At 45.2% G+C, this 23,219-nt stretch overlaps 1 protein-coding gene across 3 annotated transcripts in view; it reads left to right on the forward strand.

Moving 5' to 3' along the window:
• LOC109900394 (kelch-like protein 29) overlaps positions 1–23,219 on the forward strand; it is a 289,438-nt gene that overhangs the window by 167,329 nt on the left and 98,890 nt on the right. For all 3 annotated transcript variants that reach the window (XR_004211945.1, XM_031837522.1, XM_031837523.1), the window contains exons 4-5: positions 16,661–16,817; positions 21,820–22,392. Coding sequence is in view for 2 of the 3 variants with exons in the window: in XM_031837522.1 (XP_031693382.1) it covers positions 16,661–16,817; positions 21,820–22,392 (730 nt within the window). In the remaining variant the exon portion in view is untranslated. The remainder of the gene's footprint in view (positions 1–16,660; positions 16,818–21,819; positions 22,393–23,219) is intronic.

A 23,219-nucleotide genomic window follows, 5' to 3' on the forward strand; every position in this document is an offset into this window, starting at 1 on the left:
CTGGCATGCTGGGGGCACAGTGGAAAGTCTTACTTCAGGGATTCTGTCCCTGGCATGCTGGGGGCACAGTGGGAAAGTCTTACTTCAGGGATTCTGTCCCTGGCATGCTGGGGGCACAGTGGGAAGTCTTACTTCAGGGATTCTGTCCCTGGTATGCTGGGGGCACAGTGGGAAGTCTTACTTCAGGGATTCTGTCCCTGGCATGCTAGGGGCACAGTGGAAAGTCTTACTTCAGGGATTCTGTCCCTGGCATGCTGGGGGCACAGTGGAAAGTCTTACTTCAGGGATTCTGTCCCTGGCATGCTGGGGGCACAGTGGGAAAGTCTTACTTCAGAGATTCTGTCCCTGGCATGCTGGGGGCACAGTGGAAAGTCTTACTTCAGGGATTCTGTCCCTGGCATGCTGGGGGCACAGTGGAAAGTCTTACTTCAGGGATTCTGTCCCTGGCATGCTGGGGGCACAGTGGAAAGTCTTACTTCAGGGATTCTGTCCCTGGCATGCTGGGGGCACAGTGGAAAGTCTTACTTCAGGGATTCTGTCCCTGGCATGCTGGGGGCACAGTGGGAAAGTCTTACTTCAGGGATTCTGTCCCTGGCATGCTGGGGGCACAGTGGAAAGTCTTACTTCAGGGATTCTGTCCCTGGCATGCTGGGGGCACAGTGGGAAAGTCTTACTTCAGGGATTCTGTCCCTGGCATGCTGGGGGCACAGTGGGAAGTCTTACTTCAGGGATTCTGTCCCTGGTATGCTGGGGGCACAGTGGGAAGTCTTACTTCAGGGATTCTGTCCCTGGCATGCTAGGGGCACAGTGGAAAGTCTTACTTCAGGGATTCTGTCCCTGGCATGCTGGGGGCACAGTGGAAAGTCTTACTTCAGGGATTCTGTCCCTGGCATGCTGGGGGCACAGTGGGAAAGTCTTACTTCAGAGATTCTGTCCCTGGCATGCTGGGGGCACAGTGGAAAGTCTTACTTCAGGGATTCTGTCCCTGGCATGCTGGGGGCACAGTGGAAAGTCTTACTTCAGGGATTCTGTCCCTGGCATGCTGGGGGCACAGTGGAAAGTCTTACTTCAGGGATTCTGTCCCTGGCATGCTGGGGGCACAGTGGAAAGTCTTACTTCAGGGATTCTGTCCCTGGCATGCTGGGGGCACAGTGGGAAAGTCTTACTTCAGGGATTCTGTCCCTGGCATGCTGGGGGCACAGTGGAAAGTCTTACTTCAGGGATTCTGTCCCTGGCATGCTGGGGGCACAGTGGAAAGTCTTACTTCAGGGATTCTGTCCCTGGCATGCTGGGGGCACAGTGGAAAGTCTTACTTCAGGGATTCTGTCCCTGGCATGCTGGGGGCACAGTGGAAAGTCTTACTTCAGGGATTCTGTCCCTGGCATGCTGGGGGCTCAGTGGAAAGTCTTACTTCAGGGATTCTGTCCCTGGCATGCTGGGGGCTCAGTGGAAAGTCTTACTTCAGGGATTCTGTCCCTGGCATGCTGGGGGCACAGTGGAAAGTCTTACTTCAGGGATTCTGTCCCTGGCATGCTGGGGGCACAGTAGAAAGTCTTACTTCAGGGATTCTGTCCCTGGCATGCTGGGGGCACAGTGGAAAGTCTTACTTCAGGGATTCTGTCCCTGGCATGCTGGGGGCACAGTGGAAAGTCTTACTTCAGGGATTCTGTCCCTGGCATGCTGGGGGCTCAGTGGAAAGTCTTACTTCAGGGATTCTGTCCCTGGCATGCTGGGGGCTCAGTGGAAAGTCTTACTTCAGGGATTCTGTCCCTGGCATGCTGGGGGCACAGTGGAAAGTCTTACTTCAGGGATTCTGTCCCTGGCATGCTGGGGGCACAGTGGAAAGTCTTACTTCAGGGATTCTGTCCCTGGCATGCTGGGGGCACAGTGGAAAGTCTTACTTCAGGGATTCTGTCCCTGGCATGCTGGGGGCACAGTGGAAAGTCTTACTTCAGGGATTCTGTCCCTGGCATGCTGGGGGCACAGTGGAAAGTCTTACTTCAGGGATTCTGTCCCTGGCATGCTGGGGGCTCAGTGGAAAGTCTTACTTCAGGGATTCTGTCCCTGGCATGCTGGGGGCTCAGTGGAAAGTCTTACTTCAGGGATTCTGTCCCTGGCATGCTGGGGGCACAGTGGAAAGTCTTACTTCAGGGATTCTGTCCCTGGCATGCTGGGGGCACAGTAGAAAGTCTTACTTCAGGGATTCTGTCCCTGGCATGCTGGGGGCACAGTGGAAAGTCTTACTTCAGGGATTCTGTCCCTGGCATGCTGGGGGCACAGTGGAAAGTCTTACTTCAGGGATTCTGTCCCTGGCATGCTGGGGGCACAGTGGAAAGTCTTACTTCAGGGATTCTGTCCCTGGCATGCTGGGGGCACAGTGGAAAGTCTTACTTCAGGGATTCTGTCCCTGGCATGCTGGGGGCACAGTGGAAAGTCTTACTTCAGGGATTCTGTCCCTGGCATGCTGGGGGCACAGTGGAAAGTCTTACTTCAGGGATTCTGTCCCTGGCATGCTGGGGGCACAGTGGAAAGTCTTACTTCAGGGATTCTGTCCCTGGCATGCTGGGGGCACAGTGGGAAAGTCTTACTTCAGGGATTCTGTCCCTGGCATGCTGGGGGCACAGTGGAAAGTCTTACTTCAGGGATTCTGTCCCTGGCATGCTGGGGGCACAGTGGAAAGTCTTACTTCAGGGATTCTGTCCCTGGCATGCTGGGGGCACAGTGGAAAGTCTTACTTCAGGGATTCTGTCCCTGGCATGCTGGGGGCACAGTGGAAAGTTGATAAACACATAATAGGACTTGAAGCACACATCCAGTGGTGTACCTTGCTCCAATGCCTGTCCACTAATGACCATGAACACCTGTGAGCAGTCCCCAAGAGTCAACACAAATGGGTAGGGTCCGGTTACCCCTGCCTGGTGCAGGTACTCAACCATGTCGGTCCTAAACGTTTAGAGAAATAATTAGATTTTAGAATATGAGGACTTGTGCAAATCATGGAGGCACACTGGCAATGCCATCACACACAATTTGTTTTGTATATTTTATCGTAATTGACGTCAATCGACACCCAATCCCTGTTTGATGCACACTGTACACCTTCCATTTATTTGGGGCTGGGGCTCATAGGTTCATTTACGCAACACTAACCATGTTTCCATCCAACCATTTCATGCGGATGAATTACCTGACGCATGAAAAAAGTAATGACTGGGTTGATGGAAACATGAAATGCTTGTACAATTTTCTAAATGCCTACAGACAATTTGTTTGTTCGACAGGGGGGGGGGATCTGATTGTGTCGTTAAAATGAAGTGAAAAAATGGCGGTGAAAAATGTATGCACAAATATTGATATAATAACCACGCAATGATACAGTATGTTGTGTGGTCCTCCCACTATGACCCGGGGAAAGCATGCAGTTTATTAGGTTACAGATTAAATAAATGATGATGAACTTCACAGGGTGGTGAAAGTGCAAGGTGATGAGCTTGATGCTCCTTTCCAAAAAATATTGAGGGTCTTATTCTGGTGACATGATGATCGATGCTTGGTTGCCGTTTGACAAATACAAATAATATCGCTCTCATCCGTAATAATCTCATAATGTAGGAAGCCTACCCCCACTGTATGTGCGAGCTGTTGGCTAAAGCGCACGTGCAAAGACAAGAGTGTGACAAGAGTTTGCTATATGACCCAATAGAAACTCATCTAACTTGTATTTTTGTTATTCGTTACATGGGAATTTAACCTCAAGTAATTTTTTTTGTGCACTAAGTCATCACATACAGCATTTTATCCTCAAAAATCAGTTCACTGGAAACATCTTCGCTGGGCAAATGAACACATTGTTTTATACAGATGTTAGAATATTTGCATGTAAATCTGTTGCAAATTGGATGGAATCCTTGCTAATGTTGTGGAGTGTGCAGTTATGAGTAACAGATTTTGGAAGACTGTTCCTTTCAGTCAAGGTTTACAAAATGCCATCTAATTACTGCATCGATCTCCCGATGCCTATCAACTATTTCAACTTAAAGGCTGCAATTCAATTCATGACTTTCTGGTCTCCATTGAAGCTGGGTCGAAATGTCTTCCTGCCTATCCTGTAGACTGGTGTTGGGAGGACCACTGGCAGAAGTCTTAAAGCGATTTCACATTGTGTATCTGGAGAGAAGTGATTCACTTGATTGTTTCAGGTAAAAAAATAAATGAGCATCTGAGGCACCACCAGCAGGGTCATTTCAAAATCAAATCAAATTGTCTTTGTCACATGCGCCAAATACAACCGGTGTAGACCTTACATTGAAATGCTTACTTACAAGCCCTTAACCAACAATGCAGTTTTTTTTAAAGCACACCAAAAAAATATTAAGAAATAAAAGTAACAAATAATTTAATAGCAGCAGTAAAACAACAATAGCGAGGCTACATGCAGGAGGTACCGGTGCTGAGTCAATGTACGGGGGCACTGGTTAGTCGAGGTAATTGAGGTAATATGTACATGTAAGTAGAGTTCTTAAAGTGACAATGCATAGATAAAAGCGGAGAGTAGTAGCAGGGTAAGGAGGGGGACAATGCAAATAGTCTGGGTAGCCATTTGTTTCAATGGCTTGGGGGTAGAAGCTGTTTAGAAGCCTCTTGGACCTAGACTTGGCACTCCGGTACCGCTTGCCGTGCGGCAGCAGAGAGAACAGTCTATGGCTAGATTGGCTGGACCTTTGACAATTTTTAGGGCCTTCCTCTGATACTGCCTGGTATAGATGTCCTGAATGGCAGGAAGCTTGGCCCGAGCGATGTACTGGGCCATACGCACTACCCTCTGTAGTGCCTTGCAGTCGGAGGCCGAGCAGTTGCCATACCAGGCAGTGATGCAACCAGTCAGGATGCTCTCGATGATGCAGCTGTAGAACCTTTTGAGGATCTGAGGACCCATGCCAAACCTTTTCAGTCTCTTGAGGGGGAATAGGTTTTGTCGTGCCCTCTTTGTCGTGTCTTGGTGTGCTTGGACCATGTTAGTTAGTTCGTTTTTTGGTGATGTGGACCCCAAGGAACGTGATGCTCTCAACCTGCTCCACTACAGCCACTATGTACTTTTCCTGTAGTCCACAATCATCTCCTTTGTCTTGATCAGGTTGAGGGGGAGGTTGTTGCCCTGGCACCACACAGCCAGGTCTCTGACCTCCTCCCTATAGGATATCTTGTCGTTGTTGGTGATCAGACCTACCACTGTTGTGTCATCGGCAAACTTAATGATGGTGTTGGAGTCGTGCCTGGCCGTGCAGTCATGAGTGAACAGGGAGTACAGGAGGGTACTGAGCACGTACCCCTGAGGGGCCCCCGTGTTGAGGATCAGTGTGGCGGAAGTGATGTTACCTACCCTTACCACCTGGGGACGGCCTGTCAGGAAGTCCAGGATCCAGTTGTAGAGGCAGGTGTTTGAACGCTGACCTGTAGTCAATGAATGGCATTCTCACAAAGGTGTTATTTTTGTCCAGGTGGGAAAGGGCAGTGTGGTGTGCAATAGAGATGGTATCATCTGTGGATCTGTTGGGGCGGTATGCAAATTGAAGTGGGTCTAGGGTTTCTGGGATAATGGTGTGAGCCATTACCAGCCTTTCAAAGCACTTCATGGCTCCAGACATGAGTGCTACGGGTCGGTAGTCATTTAGGCAGGTTATCTTAGTGTTCTTGGGCAAAGGGACTCTGGTGGTCTGCTTGAAACATGTTGGTATAACAGACTCCGTCAGGGAGAGGTTGCATGCAGGGAAATCTGATCTGTCAACCAGCTGCAATATCTCTGTATACTACCTACTGCTGTGGTGCCCTTTACCCTTAAGTGCCCATGAGCTGCTCCCAGCCTGTGATTTGTGTGTTGTGTGTCAGGTTGGTCACTGTGACAGAATATCTGTGCAAAGGACCAATAAAGCAAGTATGGTCAGATAAAGGCCAGACTATATATATGGTAGCAGTGCATGTAATGTATCTAGTCCCAAAGAGGCTGCATGGTTGTTAGAGGCTCTGCTGAAGTTGAGTCTTTCAAGTTTCCATTAAGGCTGTACTATTGGTTATCGGTGGGAGACGTAGATGCTGGTTTACACAATGAAAATCAGTGTTAAACTAATCAAAATATATTTTATAGTTGAGATTCTTCAAAGTATCCACCCTTTGATTTGATGACAGCTTTGCACGCTCTTGGCATTCTCTCAACCAGTGTCATGAGGTAGTCACCTGGAATGCATTTCAATGAACAGGTGTGCCTTGTTAAATATCTTAAGGAATATCTTTCCTTAATGCGTTTGAGCCAATCAGTTGTGTTGTGACAAGGTAGGTGTGGTATACCTTATTTGGTAAAAGACCAAGTCCATATTATGGCAAGAACAGCTCAAATAAGCAAAGAGAAACAACAGTCTATCATTACGTTGAGACATGAAGGTCAGTCAATGTCAAGAACTTTGAAAGTGTCAAGTGCAGTCGCAAAAAACATGAAGCTCAATGATGAAACTGGCTCTCATGAGGACGGCCACAGCAAAGGAAGACCCAGAGTTTTCTCTGCTGCAGAGGATAAGTTCATTTGAGTTACCAGCCTCAGAAATTGCAACCCAAATAACTTTTCAGAGGAGACTGCATGATTCAGGCCTTCATGGTCAAATTGCTGCAAAGAAACCATAACTAAAGGACACCAATAATAAGAAGAGGCTTGTTTAGGCCAAGAAACACGAACAATGGACATTAGACCGGTGGAAATCTGTCCTTTGGTCTGATGAGTCCAAATGTAAGATTTTTGGTTCCAACCGCTGTGTCTTTGTGAGACGCAGAGTAGTTGAATGGATCATCTCAGCGTGTGTGGTTCCCACCATGAAGCATGGAGTAGGAGGTGTGATGGTGTGGGGGTGCTTTGCTGGTGACACTGTCTGATTTATTTAGAATTCAAGGGACACTTAACCAGCATGGCTACCAAAGCATTCTGCAGCGATGTGCAATCCGATCTGGTTTGCGCTTAGTGGGACTATTATTTGTTTTTCAACAGGACGATGACCCAAAACACACCTCCAGGCTGTGTAAGGGCTATTTTTACCAATAAGGAAAGTGATGGAGCGCTGCATCAGATGACCTGGCTTTCACAATCACCCGACTTCAACCCAATTGAAATGGTTTGGGATGAGTTGGACCGCAGAGTGAAGGAAAAGCAGCCAACAAGTGCTCAGCATATGTGGGAACTCCTTTAAGAATTTTCTAAAAGCATTCCAGGTGAAGCTGGTTGAGAGAATGCCAAGAGTGTGCAAAGCTGTCATCAATGCAAAGGGTGGCTACTTTAAAGAATCTAAAATATATATATATATTTTTGGTTACTACATGATTCCATGAGGGACAGGGAAAGGTGGATACCTAGTCAGTTGTTCAACTGAATATATTCAACTTAAATGTGTCTTACTGCATTTAACCCAACCACTCTGAATCAGAGAGGTTGGGGGGGGCTGCCTTAATCGACATCCACGTCTTCAGCGCCCGGGGAACAGTGGCTTAACTGCCTTGCTCAGGGGCAGAACGACAGATTTTTACCTTGTCAGATCGTGGATTCAATCCAGCAACCTTCCGGTTAATGTCCTAGCACTCTAACCACTAGGCTACCTGCCATCATATGTGCTACTTCATAGTTATGTCTTCACTATTATTCTACAATGTAGAAAATAGTAAAAATAAAGAAAAACCCTTGAATGAAAAACATTTGACTGGTACTGCTTATATAAACACAGACACACACACACACACAGACACACACACACACACACACACACACACACACACACACACACACACACACAGTGACCAGTTTATTAGCCACGCCACCCCGATCACGAAAATGTCCGTAGCTTGCTATATAAAGCAGGCAGACTGGTATCCAGTTACTGTTCGATTGAACATTAGCATGGGCATTAGAATCCGTGCCAGGCGCGCTGGTTCTAGTATCTCGGAAATGGTTACTAAGGTGTACCGAGTATGGTGCAACAAACAAAAAAACATCCAGTCAGCGGCAGTTTTGTGGGCGAAAACAGCTCGTTGATGAGCGGTCCAAGGAGAATGACTGATTTCCTGGCACACATTAGGTCTTGATACCAATTGAGCCACATTTCCATGCCTGAAGAATTCAGGCTCTGGAGGCAAAGTGTGGTCTGACTACAATGCCTACAGAAAGTATTCATACCCCTTGACTTATTCCACATTTTGTTGTCTTACAGCCTGAATTAAAAATGGATGAAATAGATTTTTTTCTCACCTATTACACATTACCTCGTAATGACAAAGTAAAACAAAATGTGCGCATTCATTGGAAATGAAATAGAAATATCTACACCCCTGAGGTGCAGGATGCGTGTTTTGGAATATTTTTTTCTGTACAGAATTCCTTCTTTTCACTCTGTCATTTAGGTTGGTATTGTGTAGTAACTACAATGTTGTTGTTCCATCATCAGTTTTCTCCTATCACAGCCATTAAACACTGTAAATGTTTTAAAATCAGAATTGGCCTCATGTTGAAATCCCTGACTGTTCTCCTTCGTCGCCAACAACTGAGTTAGGAAAACTCCTGTATCTTTGTATTGACTGGGTTTATTGATATACCATCCAAAGCCTAATTAATAACTTCATCATGCTCAAAAGGGATATTCAGTCTGCTTTTCAATTTTTATTAATTTGTAACATTTCTAAAAACATAATTCCACTTTGACATTATGCGGTATTGTGTTTAGGCCAGTGACACAACATCTCAATATAGTATATTTTTTAAATTCAGGCTGTAACACAACAGATTTTGAAAAAGTCAAGGGGTGTGAATACTTTCTGAATGCACTGTAGATGGATGTACCTAATAAACTGTCCACTGAGTGAATATTGAATTGCAATGTTTTTCACCAAGTCCAGGGGATAGGGTGTTAACAGCGTGGTGTATGTTAGGGAGGGCTGGTGATCAGGCCTTTTCTATTAAAGACATTCTCCGGTACTTTGGCTACTAACAAAGTATTTTTTTTAAACCTCCCGCTTGGGGCTGGATGTGTCAATGTGTAGTTCATACATGCATAATCATGGAGCTCAATGGACATAACGAGAGCGATATGACAAGGTGCACATATTGAGTACCACAATACGAGTCTTTTCATAAAACCTAGCGGTAAAACTCGGAAATGGTTCCAATAATTTTTCCACCATTCATTTTTACATAGGGGATTTTAGAAACACTTCATATAAGGTCTGTGTTTTGTTTAGGCTTACCCTGGCGTGGCGTTTTGATAACCGCGCAGATCTCTCTCGGACAAGGTAACTTTTATCAATCTATTCGCCTGTAATTGCCCCCCCCCCCCAAAAGGAAATGCTAATTAGCCACTAATGTGGCTGTCATACAGAACTACACATCTTGTCACTCGAGGCACAGGGTGTGAAAAAAACTCCACATTTCTCCATGCAAACTCTCATCAGCAAGTAACCTAGTAAGTAGATATTATAGCCTTTTTAGTTTCTTGTAAATGATTGATGTTGTGTATTTCTCGATAAAGCACACGTGCATTTTCTTTTCTTCCCGCCAAAGAGGCGTCGCTGGAGCCATGTGATAAGGTAAGCCCTGTTTCCTAGTCAAAGATCTGTGGTTAGCTAGGTGCTTATGAAAGCTAGATAACCACTGAGTGTACTTATGTGTACAACGCACATTACCTTCCTTACAAGTAAAAAATAAAACCTGTATGGGCTAGCATAATGACTTGTGACATTTTTATTGACAATTCTTTAGTGAGCTAGCTAGTGAACGTTAGCTCGTGGTTTGTGTAGTCATGCTTCTTTACACAGTGATATGTTAGCTAGCGTTAGCCCACCAGGGAAGGGATATTTAGCTAGCTGGCTGGCAAGGATAAGTTAGTTGGTTAGCTAGCATGTCACCACTTAGAAAAGTCTGACTACCTGAACGGTTAGCTTAACGTTAATTAGCTAGCTAGCTAAATATTGCCTGGTGGGCTAGCTAGTTAGGCAACTTGGTTGGCTAGTTAGCTACTTTAGCTAAAGTTAGATAGCTAACAAAAAACTTGTGGGCTCAATGTTTTCCCCATCCAAAACACAAACTGTTTTGTTCCACGAGTGCATCTGTTGTACATGACTAATCAAATGAAATTAAGCTAGCCCGCAGCTAGTACTTTTCAGACTGGGCTAGTAGACAATGTGCGAAGCTAGCCAGACACAGCAGTGACATTTTGCCTTTACATACATCGCATGCCACAGATTCAGGACCTGAATGTTACCTGGTCAAGTAGAAATCAAGGTCTGCTGGCCAGTGCCCAGGGATCCTTATGTATAATCCCTGCATATAAATTTGTCCCTACCATTGTCGATTCTCCTCAGTGACCTCACGGCTGAGGGTTTTAACTTTCCTCTTGAGAATTAGATGCATAGGTACAGTCACGTAGCTCATAGCAGTTCTTCACCTTTTCAGGCAAATAGTACCCTCGACTGTCCTCATCATCTAGATGAGCATTAGAGATGATTTCTCCATCCCAGCAGAAATGTCCCATCCACATAGTAGGGTTTTAGATGTGCAGATAGACCAAAGCCCAGTCTATTTTACCATTACTATAGTCAAGTCTGTGGGTTATTGTATTTAAATAAATGTTACCATTTTAGTAATCTAGCTAGCTAGTAAAAGTAGCTTTTTTTGTCAGATGGGCATACTGGAAACCCAGTGACATTGCTCAGGTCGGAAGCTTCCATTTTCTGTTGGGAAAGAGAAATGGCCCTGTATTTAACAGAAAAGGTAGCTCATCCAACATGGCAGAAGAGGAAGATCCAGACTGCTGAGAGACCACTTGTCACATTGTCCAAGGTGGGTTTGTCTTATGACAAACAAGGCATTTTCTGTCCAGATAAAGATGTTGATACGGCATTGAAAATACCCACCACTGACTAAATGTCACTTTGTTTTCCAGTCCAACAGGAGCCCTCAGGCCATCCAGTGCATAGACATCATGTGCCAGTGTGAGCTGAGTGCGAGACTACAGCCCATCGAGCCTGTGGACTGACAGGTCAGTAACTCATCAAATATGATACAATATTGTGTAAAACGTTGAATTTGTAGATGCTTTGAAATTGACTTTAGGTCCCATTCTCCCCATGCTTTAGATGTTACATGCGGAACGTCAGGTTCACCCCGCCAACAGCAGTGTATGATCAATGCCACCCTCAGCCAGGTGATCTGCTGGAAGTGACGTACTCTCTCTCACTCTGGGGGTAAGACATCATTTAAACAGCACAGATAAAAATTCCCACTGTGCCCATGATAAAAATGCAATGTGAATTGTGTTTTATTACTGAATGGAAATGTGAGGAGATGCACTAAGAACAGCCTTTGTGATTTAACTTAAGTTGGCTGCTTTGAGCAAAACCTGAATGTAATAGGCTCCTAGAATAGGTTATATTGTTTGTGTATGATCTTTATTCATTGTTCACTTGCTTTTCAACAATATCAGGTACAAGCAGGGATGGACTGGGGCCTTCAGCAAGTAAGACACGGGGGGGTAATAAATAATTTGAACATCACAGATTTAAATTCCCAACTGTTCCCATGATGAACTTAACTACATTACTTTAGTTGGCTGCTTTGAACAAAACTTGGGACTCTGGGAACCTAGTCTGTGTGTATGAACTATGAAATATTTTTTTCCCTGAAAACAGGTACTGACAGGAAGAGCAATATGAGTCTGTCAGAGGTCATCACGTTGGATGGTGATGGAGGCTTTGGTGGTCCACGCAATAAAGAAGCAGGTGTCCCTTCCAGTAATGTGGAGCTGACCTTGGACCTGGTGCCACTAAGAATTGTCTTCACGGAGGCGGTAAGACCCTCCCTCCTCGATACAGAAATCCTTCGACTTCACTGCCTCTTCAATGGTATAGGTCCGTTGCACCATAGGGACACTTGACTTCTACCACTGGTGTGGTACCCACCAGACCATCCGGTGAGGCATCCAGGATCCCAGACCCCGTGACCCAAAGCCCTGACTCCTGCACATCCATCTCTTTAGCAAAGCTTTTCCCAAACTCTGTCCTGGGAACCCCATGGGGTGCACGTTTAGTTTTTTTGCCCTGGCACTACACAGCTGATTAAAATCATCAAAGCTTGGTGATTATTTGAATCAGCTGTGTAGTGCTCGGGCAAAAACCAAAACATGTACCACTTGGGGTCCCCAGGACTGAACTTGGGAAAGCCTGCTGTAGCCATTTTGAATGCCTTGATGCCCTCCTCTTCGTTATCTGTGCCCCACTTTACAGACACCCCATCCAACGACTGATCTGAGGACCCTTTTAGCAGCGACTGAGTAACGCGCTTGGCCTTAACCGCTGCTCTGTAATTTCTGGCCGTCAACCTCCCTCTTCTCATGGTGTGCCAGTTGGGGTTGGTGTGGTGTCCAACTGTTGCCTGCCAGCCAGGATGCCTGCATGCCCCAGGTGCCCTTGTTCTTATAACAATGTCCGGTACAGACAGGGATGACGGGGAGGGTAGCGGTTGTTCTGGCTCAGGTTCAAGGAGACTTGCCATTCCACTGTACTTGTCCCAGAGTCTGTTCCTTAGCCACTGAAGATCCTCCTCTGTGGGCTCTCGGGACAGAGGGTTGTAGTCTTCAGCCGGGTACAGGTTTTCCACTGTCTGCACCTGGTTGGGCTTACGCCACTCGAATTCCACATCTGTACGGCAGATATTGTGAACTGCCAAAATAGGCTGCATGGCTACACTGATGAGCTCCACGGAGGCATTCCCATGTGGTAGAGAGAATCCCCTGGTCACCTATAGAGACCTGCCAACAGGAAGGATGTTAAGTGCCACATGCCTTTCAATTCATGAAACTTTGAACACCATGAAATGCATTTGTTGTAAGAAATGTGCTGTATACTGTAAATAAAGTTTGATTTGATTGATGACATGACAGCTTTAGAATATTTAATAACACATTTTCACATGAAGACAAGTGCAGTTTTTCCATAAACTTTTAATTGATAACTTGGGATTTCATCACTTGCCATATCAATCATACAGGGGGAAGGATCCTATAAATCATGACTGTGTGAATGCATGTACCACTCCGAATAAAAAAAACTACTGTGCCTTTGAAAATGTGTCTCTGGTCATGAAACTACAATACAGGCTGGATGTATAAACAAAGTCAATTCTGAATGTCAATAGATTTTTAGATTCATTCTCATCAATGACAACTTTCTAGAACTGAGTTATCACTCATCTAAGTCTGGTATCCGGGGTAATCTGGTTAATTATATAATTGATTAAGTGTCTCTTTCCTTGTCGAATGTTAACAGCTGTATAGAACACATTGTATTGCTAAGATGCTCAAACTGAACTTAATAGCTACACTCACCGACTCAGGATAAACGTTTATCCCTCATGCTGGCCTTGACCAAAACAGTATGTTACCCTTCACTACAGTTGCACTTCTCCACATGGCCAGACTTCTAGTGGTCTTCTCTCCCCTTTTTAATGCTCATCCTTGAAAAATGCCATAAGGTCTGAAATAAACACCCAAGTCGACATATTGCACAAACAAGTAATAGAAAATACATTTTGATCTACTGCTCTGCTAACTAGCTAGCTAAAGTAGTCATTGGCTAGCTAAGACGGAGAAAGGGGGCGGAAGAAGTTCCACACTTTATTCAATGCATTTCAATACAGCACATGGATCGGCTAGTGTCGGCTAGCGATGACGTGCAAGAGGTCTTCTCTGTTGCTAATTAGTATTTCCCTTTTTTTAAAACTAAATTGAGGTGAATATATTGCTAAAAGTCACCTTGGCCGAGAGAGAATTACATGGTTATCAAAAGGTCACGCCAAGGTAAGGCTGCACCAAACAAATACTTCATTTGAAGTGTTTGTAAAATTCACTATGTGAACAAATGAATGGTGGAAAAAAGATTGGAACCATTTCTGTGTTTGACTGCTAGGTTAAATGGTTAGTATGACACATCCACTGTGGCGGACTATGTGACGTAGTCCTCCATTTTTGGGGACCACTTTTTGCTCATGAGTGCTACGTTCAGAACTACTGGTAAAAAAAAATTATACAAAAGTACAGAAGAATCTCTTTAATGTAAAAGCCAGGCTGTGGTTAGCTGGAGAATCAGGGTGTACTCTAGCCTCGCTCTTAAACCTCCACATACAACTGGATATAGAGTGCCAATACTTCTGTGCTGTGTGTGTGCTCGCGCATGTGTTGCTGTAGGGTCTGATGGTGGTTGACGTGTGTTGCTGTAGGGTCTGATGGTGGTTCACCCAGTGTTTCCATCAGGCTGTGCTGTTCTGATAACATTTCTCACTATTGTATTGTACAATGTTCAAAAAAATAAAGGGAACACTTCAACAACACAATGTAACTCCAAGTCAATCACACTTCTGTGAAATCAAACTGTCCACTTAGGAAGCAACACTGATCGACAATATATTTCACATGCTGTTGTGCAAACGGAATAGACAACCGGTGGAAATTATAGGCAATTAGCAAGACACCACCAATAAAGGAGTGGTTCTGCAGGTGGTGACCATAGACCACTTCTCAGTTCCTATGCTTCCTGGCTGATGTTTTGGTCACTTTTGAATGCTGGCGGTGCTTTCACTCTAGTGGTAGCATGAGACGGAGTCTACAACCCACACAAGTGGCTCAGGTAGTGCAGCTCATCCAGGATGGCACATCAATGCGAGCTGTGGCAAGAAGGTTTGCTGTGTCTGTCAGCATAGTGTCCAGAGCATGGAGGCGCTACCAGGAGACAGGCCAGTACATCAGGAGACGTGGAGGAGGCCGTAGGAGGGCAACAACCCAGCAGCAGGACCGCTACCTCCACCTTTGTGCAAGGAGGAGCAGGAGGAGCACTGCCAGAGTCCTGCAAAATGACCTCCAGCAGGCCACAAATGTGCATATGTCTGCTCAAACGGTCAGAAACAGACTCCATGAGGGTGGTATGAGAGCCCGACGTCCACAGGTGGGGGTTGTGCTTACAGCCCAACACCGTGCAGGACGTTTGGCATTTGCCAGAGAACACCAAGATTGGCAAATTCGCCACTGGCGCCCTGTGCTCTTCACAGATGAAAGCAAGATCACACTGAGCACGTGACAGACGTGACAGAGTCTGGAGACGCCGTGGAGAACGTTCTGATGCCTGCAACATCCTCCAGCATGACCGGTTTGGCGGTGGGTCAGTCATGGTGTGGGGTGGCATTTCTTTGCGCCTCCATGTGCTCGCCAGAGGTAGCCTGACTGCCATTAGGTACCGAGATGAGATCCTCAGACACCTTGTGAGACCATATGCTGGTGCGGTTGGCCCTGGGTTCCTCCTAATGCAAGATAATGCTAGACCTCATGTGGCTGGAGTGAATCAGCAGTTCCTGCAAGAGGAAGGCATTGATGCTATGGACTGGCCCGCCCGTTCCCCAGACCTGAATCCAATTGAGCACATCTGGGACATCATGTCTCGCTCCATCCACCAACGCCACGTTGCACCACAGACTGTCCAGGAGTTGGCGGATGCTTTAGTCCCGGTCTGGGAGGAGATCCCTCAGGAGACTATCCGCCACCTCATCAGGAGCATGCCCAGGCGTTGTAGGGAGGTCATACAGGCACGTGGAGGCCACACACACTACTGAGCCTAATTTTGACATGTTTTAAGGACATTACATCAAAGTTGGATCAGCCTGTAGTGTGGTTTTCCACTTTAATTTTGAGTGTGACTCCAAATCCAGACCTCCATGGGTTGATAAATGTGATTTCCATTGATAATTTTTGTGTGATTTTGTTGTCAGCACATTCAACTATGTAAAGAAAAATGTAATAAGAATATTTCATTCATTCAGATCTAGGAAGTGTTATTTTAGTGTTCCCTTTATTTTTTTGAGCAGTGTATTTGTTGTGTATGTACACATCAGACTTAGGTGTCTCAATATTTTATTGTTTGTTGAAGATGGATATAATCCAGTCGGAGTCATTAATTTCCCCCTTCCCCCCGAAGTGAAATATCCCACCCCCCCTCCACATTTCATTCTAATCGACCATATTTACAGGTCAATTATGCTTCATGATTAGTAACAGCTAGACACAATTTTAATAAGCGCCCATGTCCTGATCTGGAGAAATTCAAAACCATACAAACGTTTAATTGCCTGTTGATTGCACACTGCAAGGTATAATTGAATGGTTTAATGAATAGTTGAATAGGTGTGTGGTCTCACACAGTAAGGACCTATAGAACGTCACTCGGATGTGGATGTTGATGTCTGTCTTTTATGGAACTATAATCTACATCAGTCACCAGTTAGTGCAGTTGCTCTCCTGATCATCTATGTCTGCAAAGCTTGCTGACAAACAAGTCAACCTTTTCATGTAACAGACCGATCATCTCTTCTCTATATCTCGATCTCTTACGTGTGTATCAGACCTGATGTTTATTTTTGTGGTTTTCTAAGCTCTTGTCTATCTCCTGTGTCAGTTGAAGGCCGATAAACTGATTTGTTCATCTCTCTCTCTCTCTCTCAATCACTCACTCACTCACTCTCACTCTGATATCTAGGTGTCAGAGCTAGTTTTGTCTTGCTGTTTTTCTAATGTGTTGTTCTCTCTCCTCTCTCTCCCAGGTATCTGGTGTGTCTCCAGGGGAGAGGGAGAGCCAGGCTCCAGGTCTGCTGTTAGCTCCAGGGGTGAGGTGGGGACAGACACCCATCAACCAGCTCACACCCTGGGAGACTGATGAACCTCCTGCCAAACAACAGCACAGAGACTGTGAACCCATAGGTACTGACACACACACACACACACACGTGTATACACGCGTATGAACACACACAATACGCGGCACACACCACACAAACACCTGCACGCAATACTAGTTATAGCAATCATAGTCTGTATTATTGTAATATTTTCTGATTTTAAAGAAATCATCTCTCTGAGGTTGATATTTCACGAGTATAAATGACAATGACAATAATGGGTTAAATTTAGGAGCTGTAGAAGTTGAGAACCTATAGTAGTAAAGTGAACCCAGAATGGCTGTGCCCTGCAGCAGTCAATTTCCCTCTGTTACGCTGCTCTGCTGGCCTCTGCCTCCTGCTCACGGAGAATGGATCTAATTTAAGAACAATACACAATGATACAGCCACTGCACTTGCTCCATTGGCACCTCCACGATTAATATACTATAGACACTATGAAAGCTGTATCCAACGATGTATTCAAGAAACGCAATGAATATGGTATACTTCCATAACAAATATCCAGTTTCCACGTTCCTAATACTATAGCGACCAATGCAATGAATACTGTATATTCAAGTAACACTGATTATATACTACACTGTGTATACATCAATATGAAGTACAATATGTATTGTATGGTATTATAGCAATGAATCCATGAATACTGTCTACTTCTTGAGTAGTCAGTATTCCCATATCCGTCGTACTGTATCTCTATGTTACCTACTCGACAAATGATCTGTTAACTAATTGACGCAGTCTCAATAAAGATTTCCAAAAATTAACCTGTCACAGCTAAGACGCTGATTGTGTACACGCAGAGAAATAATACCCTTTTCATGGAAAAAAGTATTTTAACTCTTGTCAGCTGAGGCTGCCAATGTAGGCTTTGCTACTACTAAATATCTAGTTTCTCAAAAACATCACTAAGACCTACTTAATGGAAATATATTTTCTACTGTTTTCTATTTGAGATATGCCTCTGCCATTTCTAAATGTCTAGTTTCTCAAACTAATAAGTAAGTACTCTCTGCTCTTGTCTGAGGGTCTTTGCCACCACAGTGGCTTTGACCAAAAGCTTTGGCTAGTTTCTTCAACTCATCACTGAGGACAATGTTCCTATCGTGTTCCTCTTCTGGAGGTTGGGGTTCAGAGCAGTGCTCTCTATCCCCTAAACACCCTGCTGGGAGGGTATAGAGGGACGCGTGTACACACACACACACACACACACACACACACTGTCCTCAGGGACCCTGCTGTGTGGGGTATAGAGGTGGCTGAATGGTCCATGAAGCCCTGTGGTATTAGTAATGTGGCCAGACGACTGAGGCTTTGCCTACAAGCACGGACTGACACACACACACACACACACACACACACACACACATACACACAGTCTGGTGGCGTAAGAAACAAACACACACCAGCCTCAACCACAGAGTGAGATGTCACCCATGCTGCTGCATATGGCACTCAAACCAAGTGTGTGCGTGTGTGTGTGTGTGAACGTCTGGCATCCACAATGAAACTAGCTCCGCACTTCACTGAACTGAGTCGCGAGAAACTTCCCCACCAACTGCCAGAGTGAATCAATGGTTTGAATAGGAACTTCTCTGCAGTTGGTTGTTTTAAAGAAGTTTCTGTCTGGAAAAGTAAACTTTTCGCTTGTGAGAAAGAAGGGCTTTGATTTCTGAAGCGTTGCCTCAGTCGCTATGTTAACAATTAGAGGTTGATTGAGCAATTCACCAAATTGAAATAGAAATCTTATAAAAGGACCAAGGAGCACTTATGAAACAACCAATATTTAATGCTCACACATTTAAATGATGGGGTACAAGAGAGCAATCAGGAGAAGGGATCCATTTAATGTTAATGCAATTACATTTCCCTTCTTAAACCTTTCATTAGCTCTGCCGCAAGAGGACTCGCAAATGTGAGTGCATGTTAGCCATCGCTAATGAGTTCCGTCTTGTCACTTCATTATATATTTTAGTCCAAAGACTGATTGTAGTTCAGAAAATGTACAGGAACGCTTTAATAACTCAAGATGGAGAACAGGGAGGAGAAGATGCATATCAGGCTGTAATCAATTCTGGCACCTCGTTGAAATCCTACTACTCAGGCCAAAACTATAGGAGCATAATAATATTATATCGGATTTCTCTCTCTCTCTCTCTGGTTTTAATCAAGTTTAGGGCTCAAGTTGAGAACAGTAGGAATAAAGTGGTATAGTGCTGAGATAGTTGGCCTGAGGATGGATGACCATAATGTACTGAGATGTTCTCTTCTTCCAGTCTAGCACATTCTCGCTCTCGTATGCGTCAGAGTAGAAAATACTGTAAATACATACTTAGCTAGCTACATGGTAAACGGAGCTCATCACTAATACCATGGACTGAACGTGTTCCCTGTAGGCATACTGTGTATATACACAGAGTGTATACATAATCTAGGACACGTTCCTAATAACGTGTTGAGTTGCAGCCTCAATTCGTCGGGGCATGGTGTTGAAGGCGTTCCACATGAATGCTGGCCCATGTTGACTCCAATGCTTCCCACAGTTGGGTCAAGTTGGTTGGATGTCCTTTGGGTGGTGGACCATTCTTGATACACACAGGAAACTGCTGAGCGTGAAACTCAGCAGGGTTGCTGTTCTTGACCCAAACCAGTGCGCCTGGCACCTACTACCATACTCCGTTCAAAGGCACTTAAATATTTTGCCTTGCCCATTTATTTCATTTATTAGGATCCTCATTAGCGGATGACAAAGGCGACAGCTAGTCTTACTGGGATCCGACATATAACGACAGACATTACCAGACAAAAACTGACGAGGTGCACACTGATCGGTAAAGAGAGGATGACATTCTATAACGCTCCTTTTCCTCTGCACAGTTCTCTCACTGAGAAACAATAGGATTACAATAGAATGTGCTATGCTTTTATCTTAGCTGGTCTGAGAGAACTTGAGGCTTCCCTCCTCAATGTATACATTGGTATGTTTTTAAGTTGCGCTGTTGAGAGAAACTCTTTCTACAATCAGAGCAGTAGTAAGGCTTCTCTCCTTTATGTATACCTTGGTGTCTTTTTAAGTGGCTCGATTGAGAGACACTTTCTACAGTGAGAGCAGTAGTAAGGCTTCTCTCTTTTATGTATACATTGGTGTCTTTATAAGTGGCTCGGTTCTACAGTGAGAGCAGTAGTAAGGCTTCTCTCCTTTATGTATACCTTGGTGTCTTTTTAAGTGGCTCGGTTGATAGACTCTTCCTACATTGAGAGCAGTAGTAAGGCTTCTCTCCTTTACGTATACCTTGGTGTCTTTTTAAGTGGCTCGGTTGAGAGATTCTCTTCCTACAGTGATAGTAGGCGTAAGGCTTCTCTCCTGTGTGTGTTCTCTGATGAACTTTTAGCTCAACTGATGTATAAAAACATTTTCCTCCAAATGGCACACATAGACAATCCATGTCTCGAGGTAGAAAAAATATCCTTCTTTAACCTGTCTCCTCACCTTTATCTAGACTGATTGAAGTGGATGTAACAAGTGACATCAATAAGGGATCATAGTTTTCACCTGGATTCACCTGGTCAGTCTATGCCATGGAAAGAGCAGGTGTTCTTAATGTTTCGTACACTCAGTGTATATGGTCAATATGTTAACTGTAGGGCCCCTATATACACTACCGTTCAAAGGTTTGGGGTCACTTATAAATTGCCTTGTTTTTGAAAGAAAAGCACATTTGTTTGTCCATTTAAAATAACATCATTAAATAGTACCCACAAAACACCAGTTTCAACGTCAACAGTGAAGAGGCGACTTCGGGATGCTGGCCTTCTAGACAGAGTTCCTCTTTCCAGTGTCTGTGTTCTTTTGCCCATCTTAATCTTTTCTTTTTATTGGCCAGACTGAGATGGGGCTTTTTCTTTGCAACTCTGCCTAGAAGGCCAGCATCCTGGAGTCACCTCCTCACTGTTGACGTTGAGTCTGGTGTTTTGCAGGTACTATTTAATGAAGCTGCCAGTTGAGGACTTGTGAAGCGTCTGTTTCTCAAACTAGACACTAATGTACTTGTCTTGCTCAGTTGTTCACCGGGGCCTCCCACTCCTCTTTCTATTCTGGTTAGAGACAGTTTGCTCTGTTCTGTGAAAGGAGTAGTACACAGCGTTGTACGAGATCTTCAGTTTCTTGGCAATTTCTCGCATGGAATAGCCTTCATTTCTCAGAACAAGAATAAAGTGACGAGTTTCAAAATAAAGTTATTTGTTTCTTGCCATTTTGAGCCTGTAATTGAACCCACAAATGCTGATGCTCCAGATACTCAACCAGTCTAAAGAAGGACAGTTTTATTGCTTCTTTAATCAGAACAGTTTTCAGAGTGCTAACATAATTGCAAAATGGTTTTGGATTAGCTAACACAATGTGCCATTGGAACACAGGAGTGATGGTTGCTGATAATGGGCCTCTGTACGCCAATGTTGATATTCCATAAAAATCTGCCATTTCCAGCTACAATAGTCATTTACAACATTAACAATGTCTACACTGTATTTCTGATCAATTTGAGGCTATTTTAATGTACAAAAACATTTGCTTTTCTTTCAAAAACAAGGACATTTCTGAGTGACCCCAAACTTTTGAACTGTGGTGTATGAAAAGTAATTTGTTGTGCAATTTGTTCAGCTATCTAAAAGGATCAAGTAAATGATGAGGTTATGTAATAATAATCTAAACTCTCTCCCTCCTCCCTATCTCACCCTCGTGTTCTCTCTCTCTCCGTCCTCCCTTCACGCTCTCTCTCTTCCTCTCTCCCTTCACGCTCTCTCTCTTCCTCTCTCTTCCTCTCTCTCTCTCTTCCTCTCTCTCTCTTCCTCTCTCTCTCTCTCGCTCTCTTCACGCTCTCTTCCTCCCCTATCTTCTTCCCCCTCTCTCTCCCTTCACGCTCTCTACCTCTCTCTCTTCCTCTCTCTCTCTTCCTCTCTTCCTCTCTCTCTCTCTCTCTCTCTCTCTCTCTCGCTCTCTCGCTCTCGCTCGCTCTCTCCAGGTCCTCCATGGGTACCTTCTGGAGCAGCAGTGACCAAGTCCAGTCTCCTGCCCCACTCCTACCCCCTCCAGCCCCCCTCCTTCAGCCACAGTGTCACTGTCCAGTGCCCTATTATAGGTCTGACTCCCTCCATCCAGTCACCCATGCCCCTCCACCCCCACCCGCTCATGACAGCCCACTTCCAGCTACCCCCGCACTCCACTGCCCACCAACCCCCCGCCATGGTGCTCAAAATGCCCTACCAGCCACCCTATCCCTTGGCCCAGCCCCCTGTCTTCTCCTCGCCCCTCTCTACCCCCTCAGGTGGTCCCAGGGGAGCTCACCCCAACCAACAAAACCACAGAATGATGGGGAACGGTCATCTGACGCCTCACCCCCCTCCTCACCACTCTCACCCAACTCACCCTCTCATACAGCCCCATGCCCTGCCTCTGACCAATGGGCAGTTGGCGCGGCTAGTTCCTCCTACTCCAGTAGCCAATCAGGATGGTCCTAGAGGGCCCAATGGGCTGCAGATGCTGAGGACGGTGGGGATGGGAAAGTACGAGTTCACAGACCCAGGACATCCTAAAGGTAAGACAGACCCACTCTGACTGGGCAAGTCTGCAGTCACACACACCAAATGTAAGACAGGCCCAATACAACTTTATTCTCTAATTATTTTGTTTTTTACCGAGTAGGTTTCCGAGTAGAGTGTGGTTTGTTCCAGGGAACAGCTTCTCTGGGTAGAGTGTGGTTTGTACAGGGAGCAGGTTCTCTGGGTAGAGTGTGGTTTGTACAGGGAGCAGGTTCTCTGGGTAGAGTGTGGTTTGTACAGGGAGCAGGTTCTCTGGGTAGAGTGTGGTTTGTACAGGGAGCAGGTTCTCTGGGTAGAGTGTGGTTTGTACAGGGAGCAGGTTCTCTGGGTAGAGTGTGGTTTGTACAGGGAGCAGGTTCTCTGGGCAGAGTGTGGTTTATACAGGGAGCAGGTTCTCTGGGCAGAGTGTGGTTTATACAGGGAGCAGGTTCTCTGGGTAGAGTGTGGTTTGTTCCAGGGAACAGCTTCTCTGGGTAGAGTGTGGTTTGTACAGGGAACAGCTTCTCTGGGTAGAGTGTGGTTTGTTCCAGGGAACAGCTTCTCTGGGTAGAGTGTGGTTTGTACAGGGAACAGCTTCTCTGGGTAGAGTGTGGTTTGTTCCAGGGAACAGCTTCTCTGGGTAGAGTGTGGTTTGTTCCAGGGAACAGCTTTTCGGGGTAGTTTGTGTTGACAGCACTCTATAAACAACACTACAAACACATCTAACCAGGAGACAGTTAAAACAATACCTGGTACTGGTGCCAAATCTTCACAAAGCTGCACCAAGGTCACAGCTTACACACGCACGCGCACACACCCACACACCTTATTCCATTGTTTTAAA

This window comes from Oncorhynchus kisutch, linkage group LG12, assembly GCF_002021735.2.
Source record: "Oncorhynchus kisutch isolate 150728-3 linkage group LG12, Okis_V2, whole genome shotgun sequence".
Taxonomy (NCBI): Eukaryota; Metazoa; Chordata; class Actinopteri; order Salmoniformes; family Salmonidae; genus Oncorhynchus; species Oncorhynchus kisutch.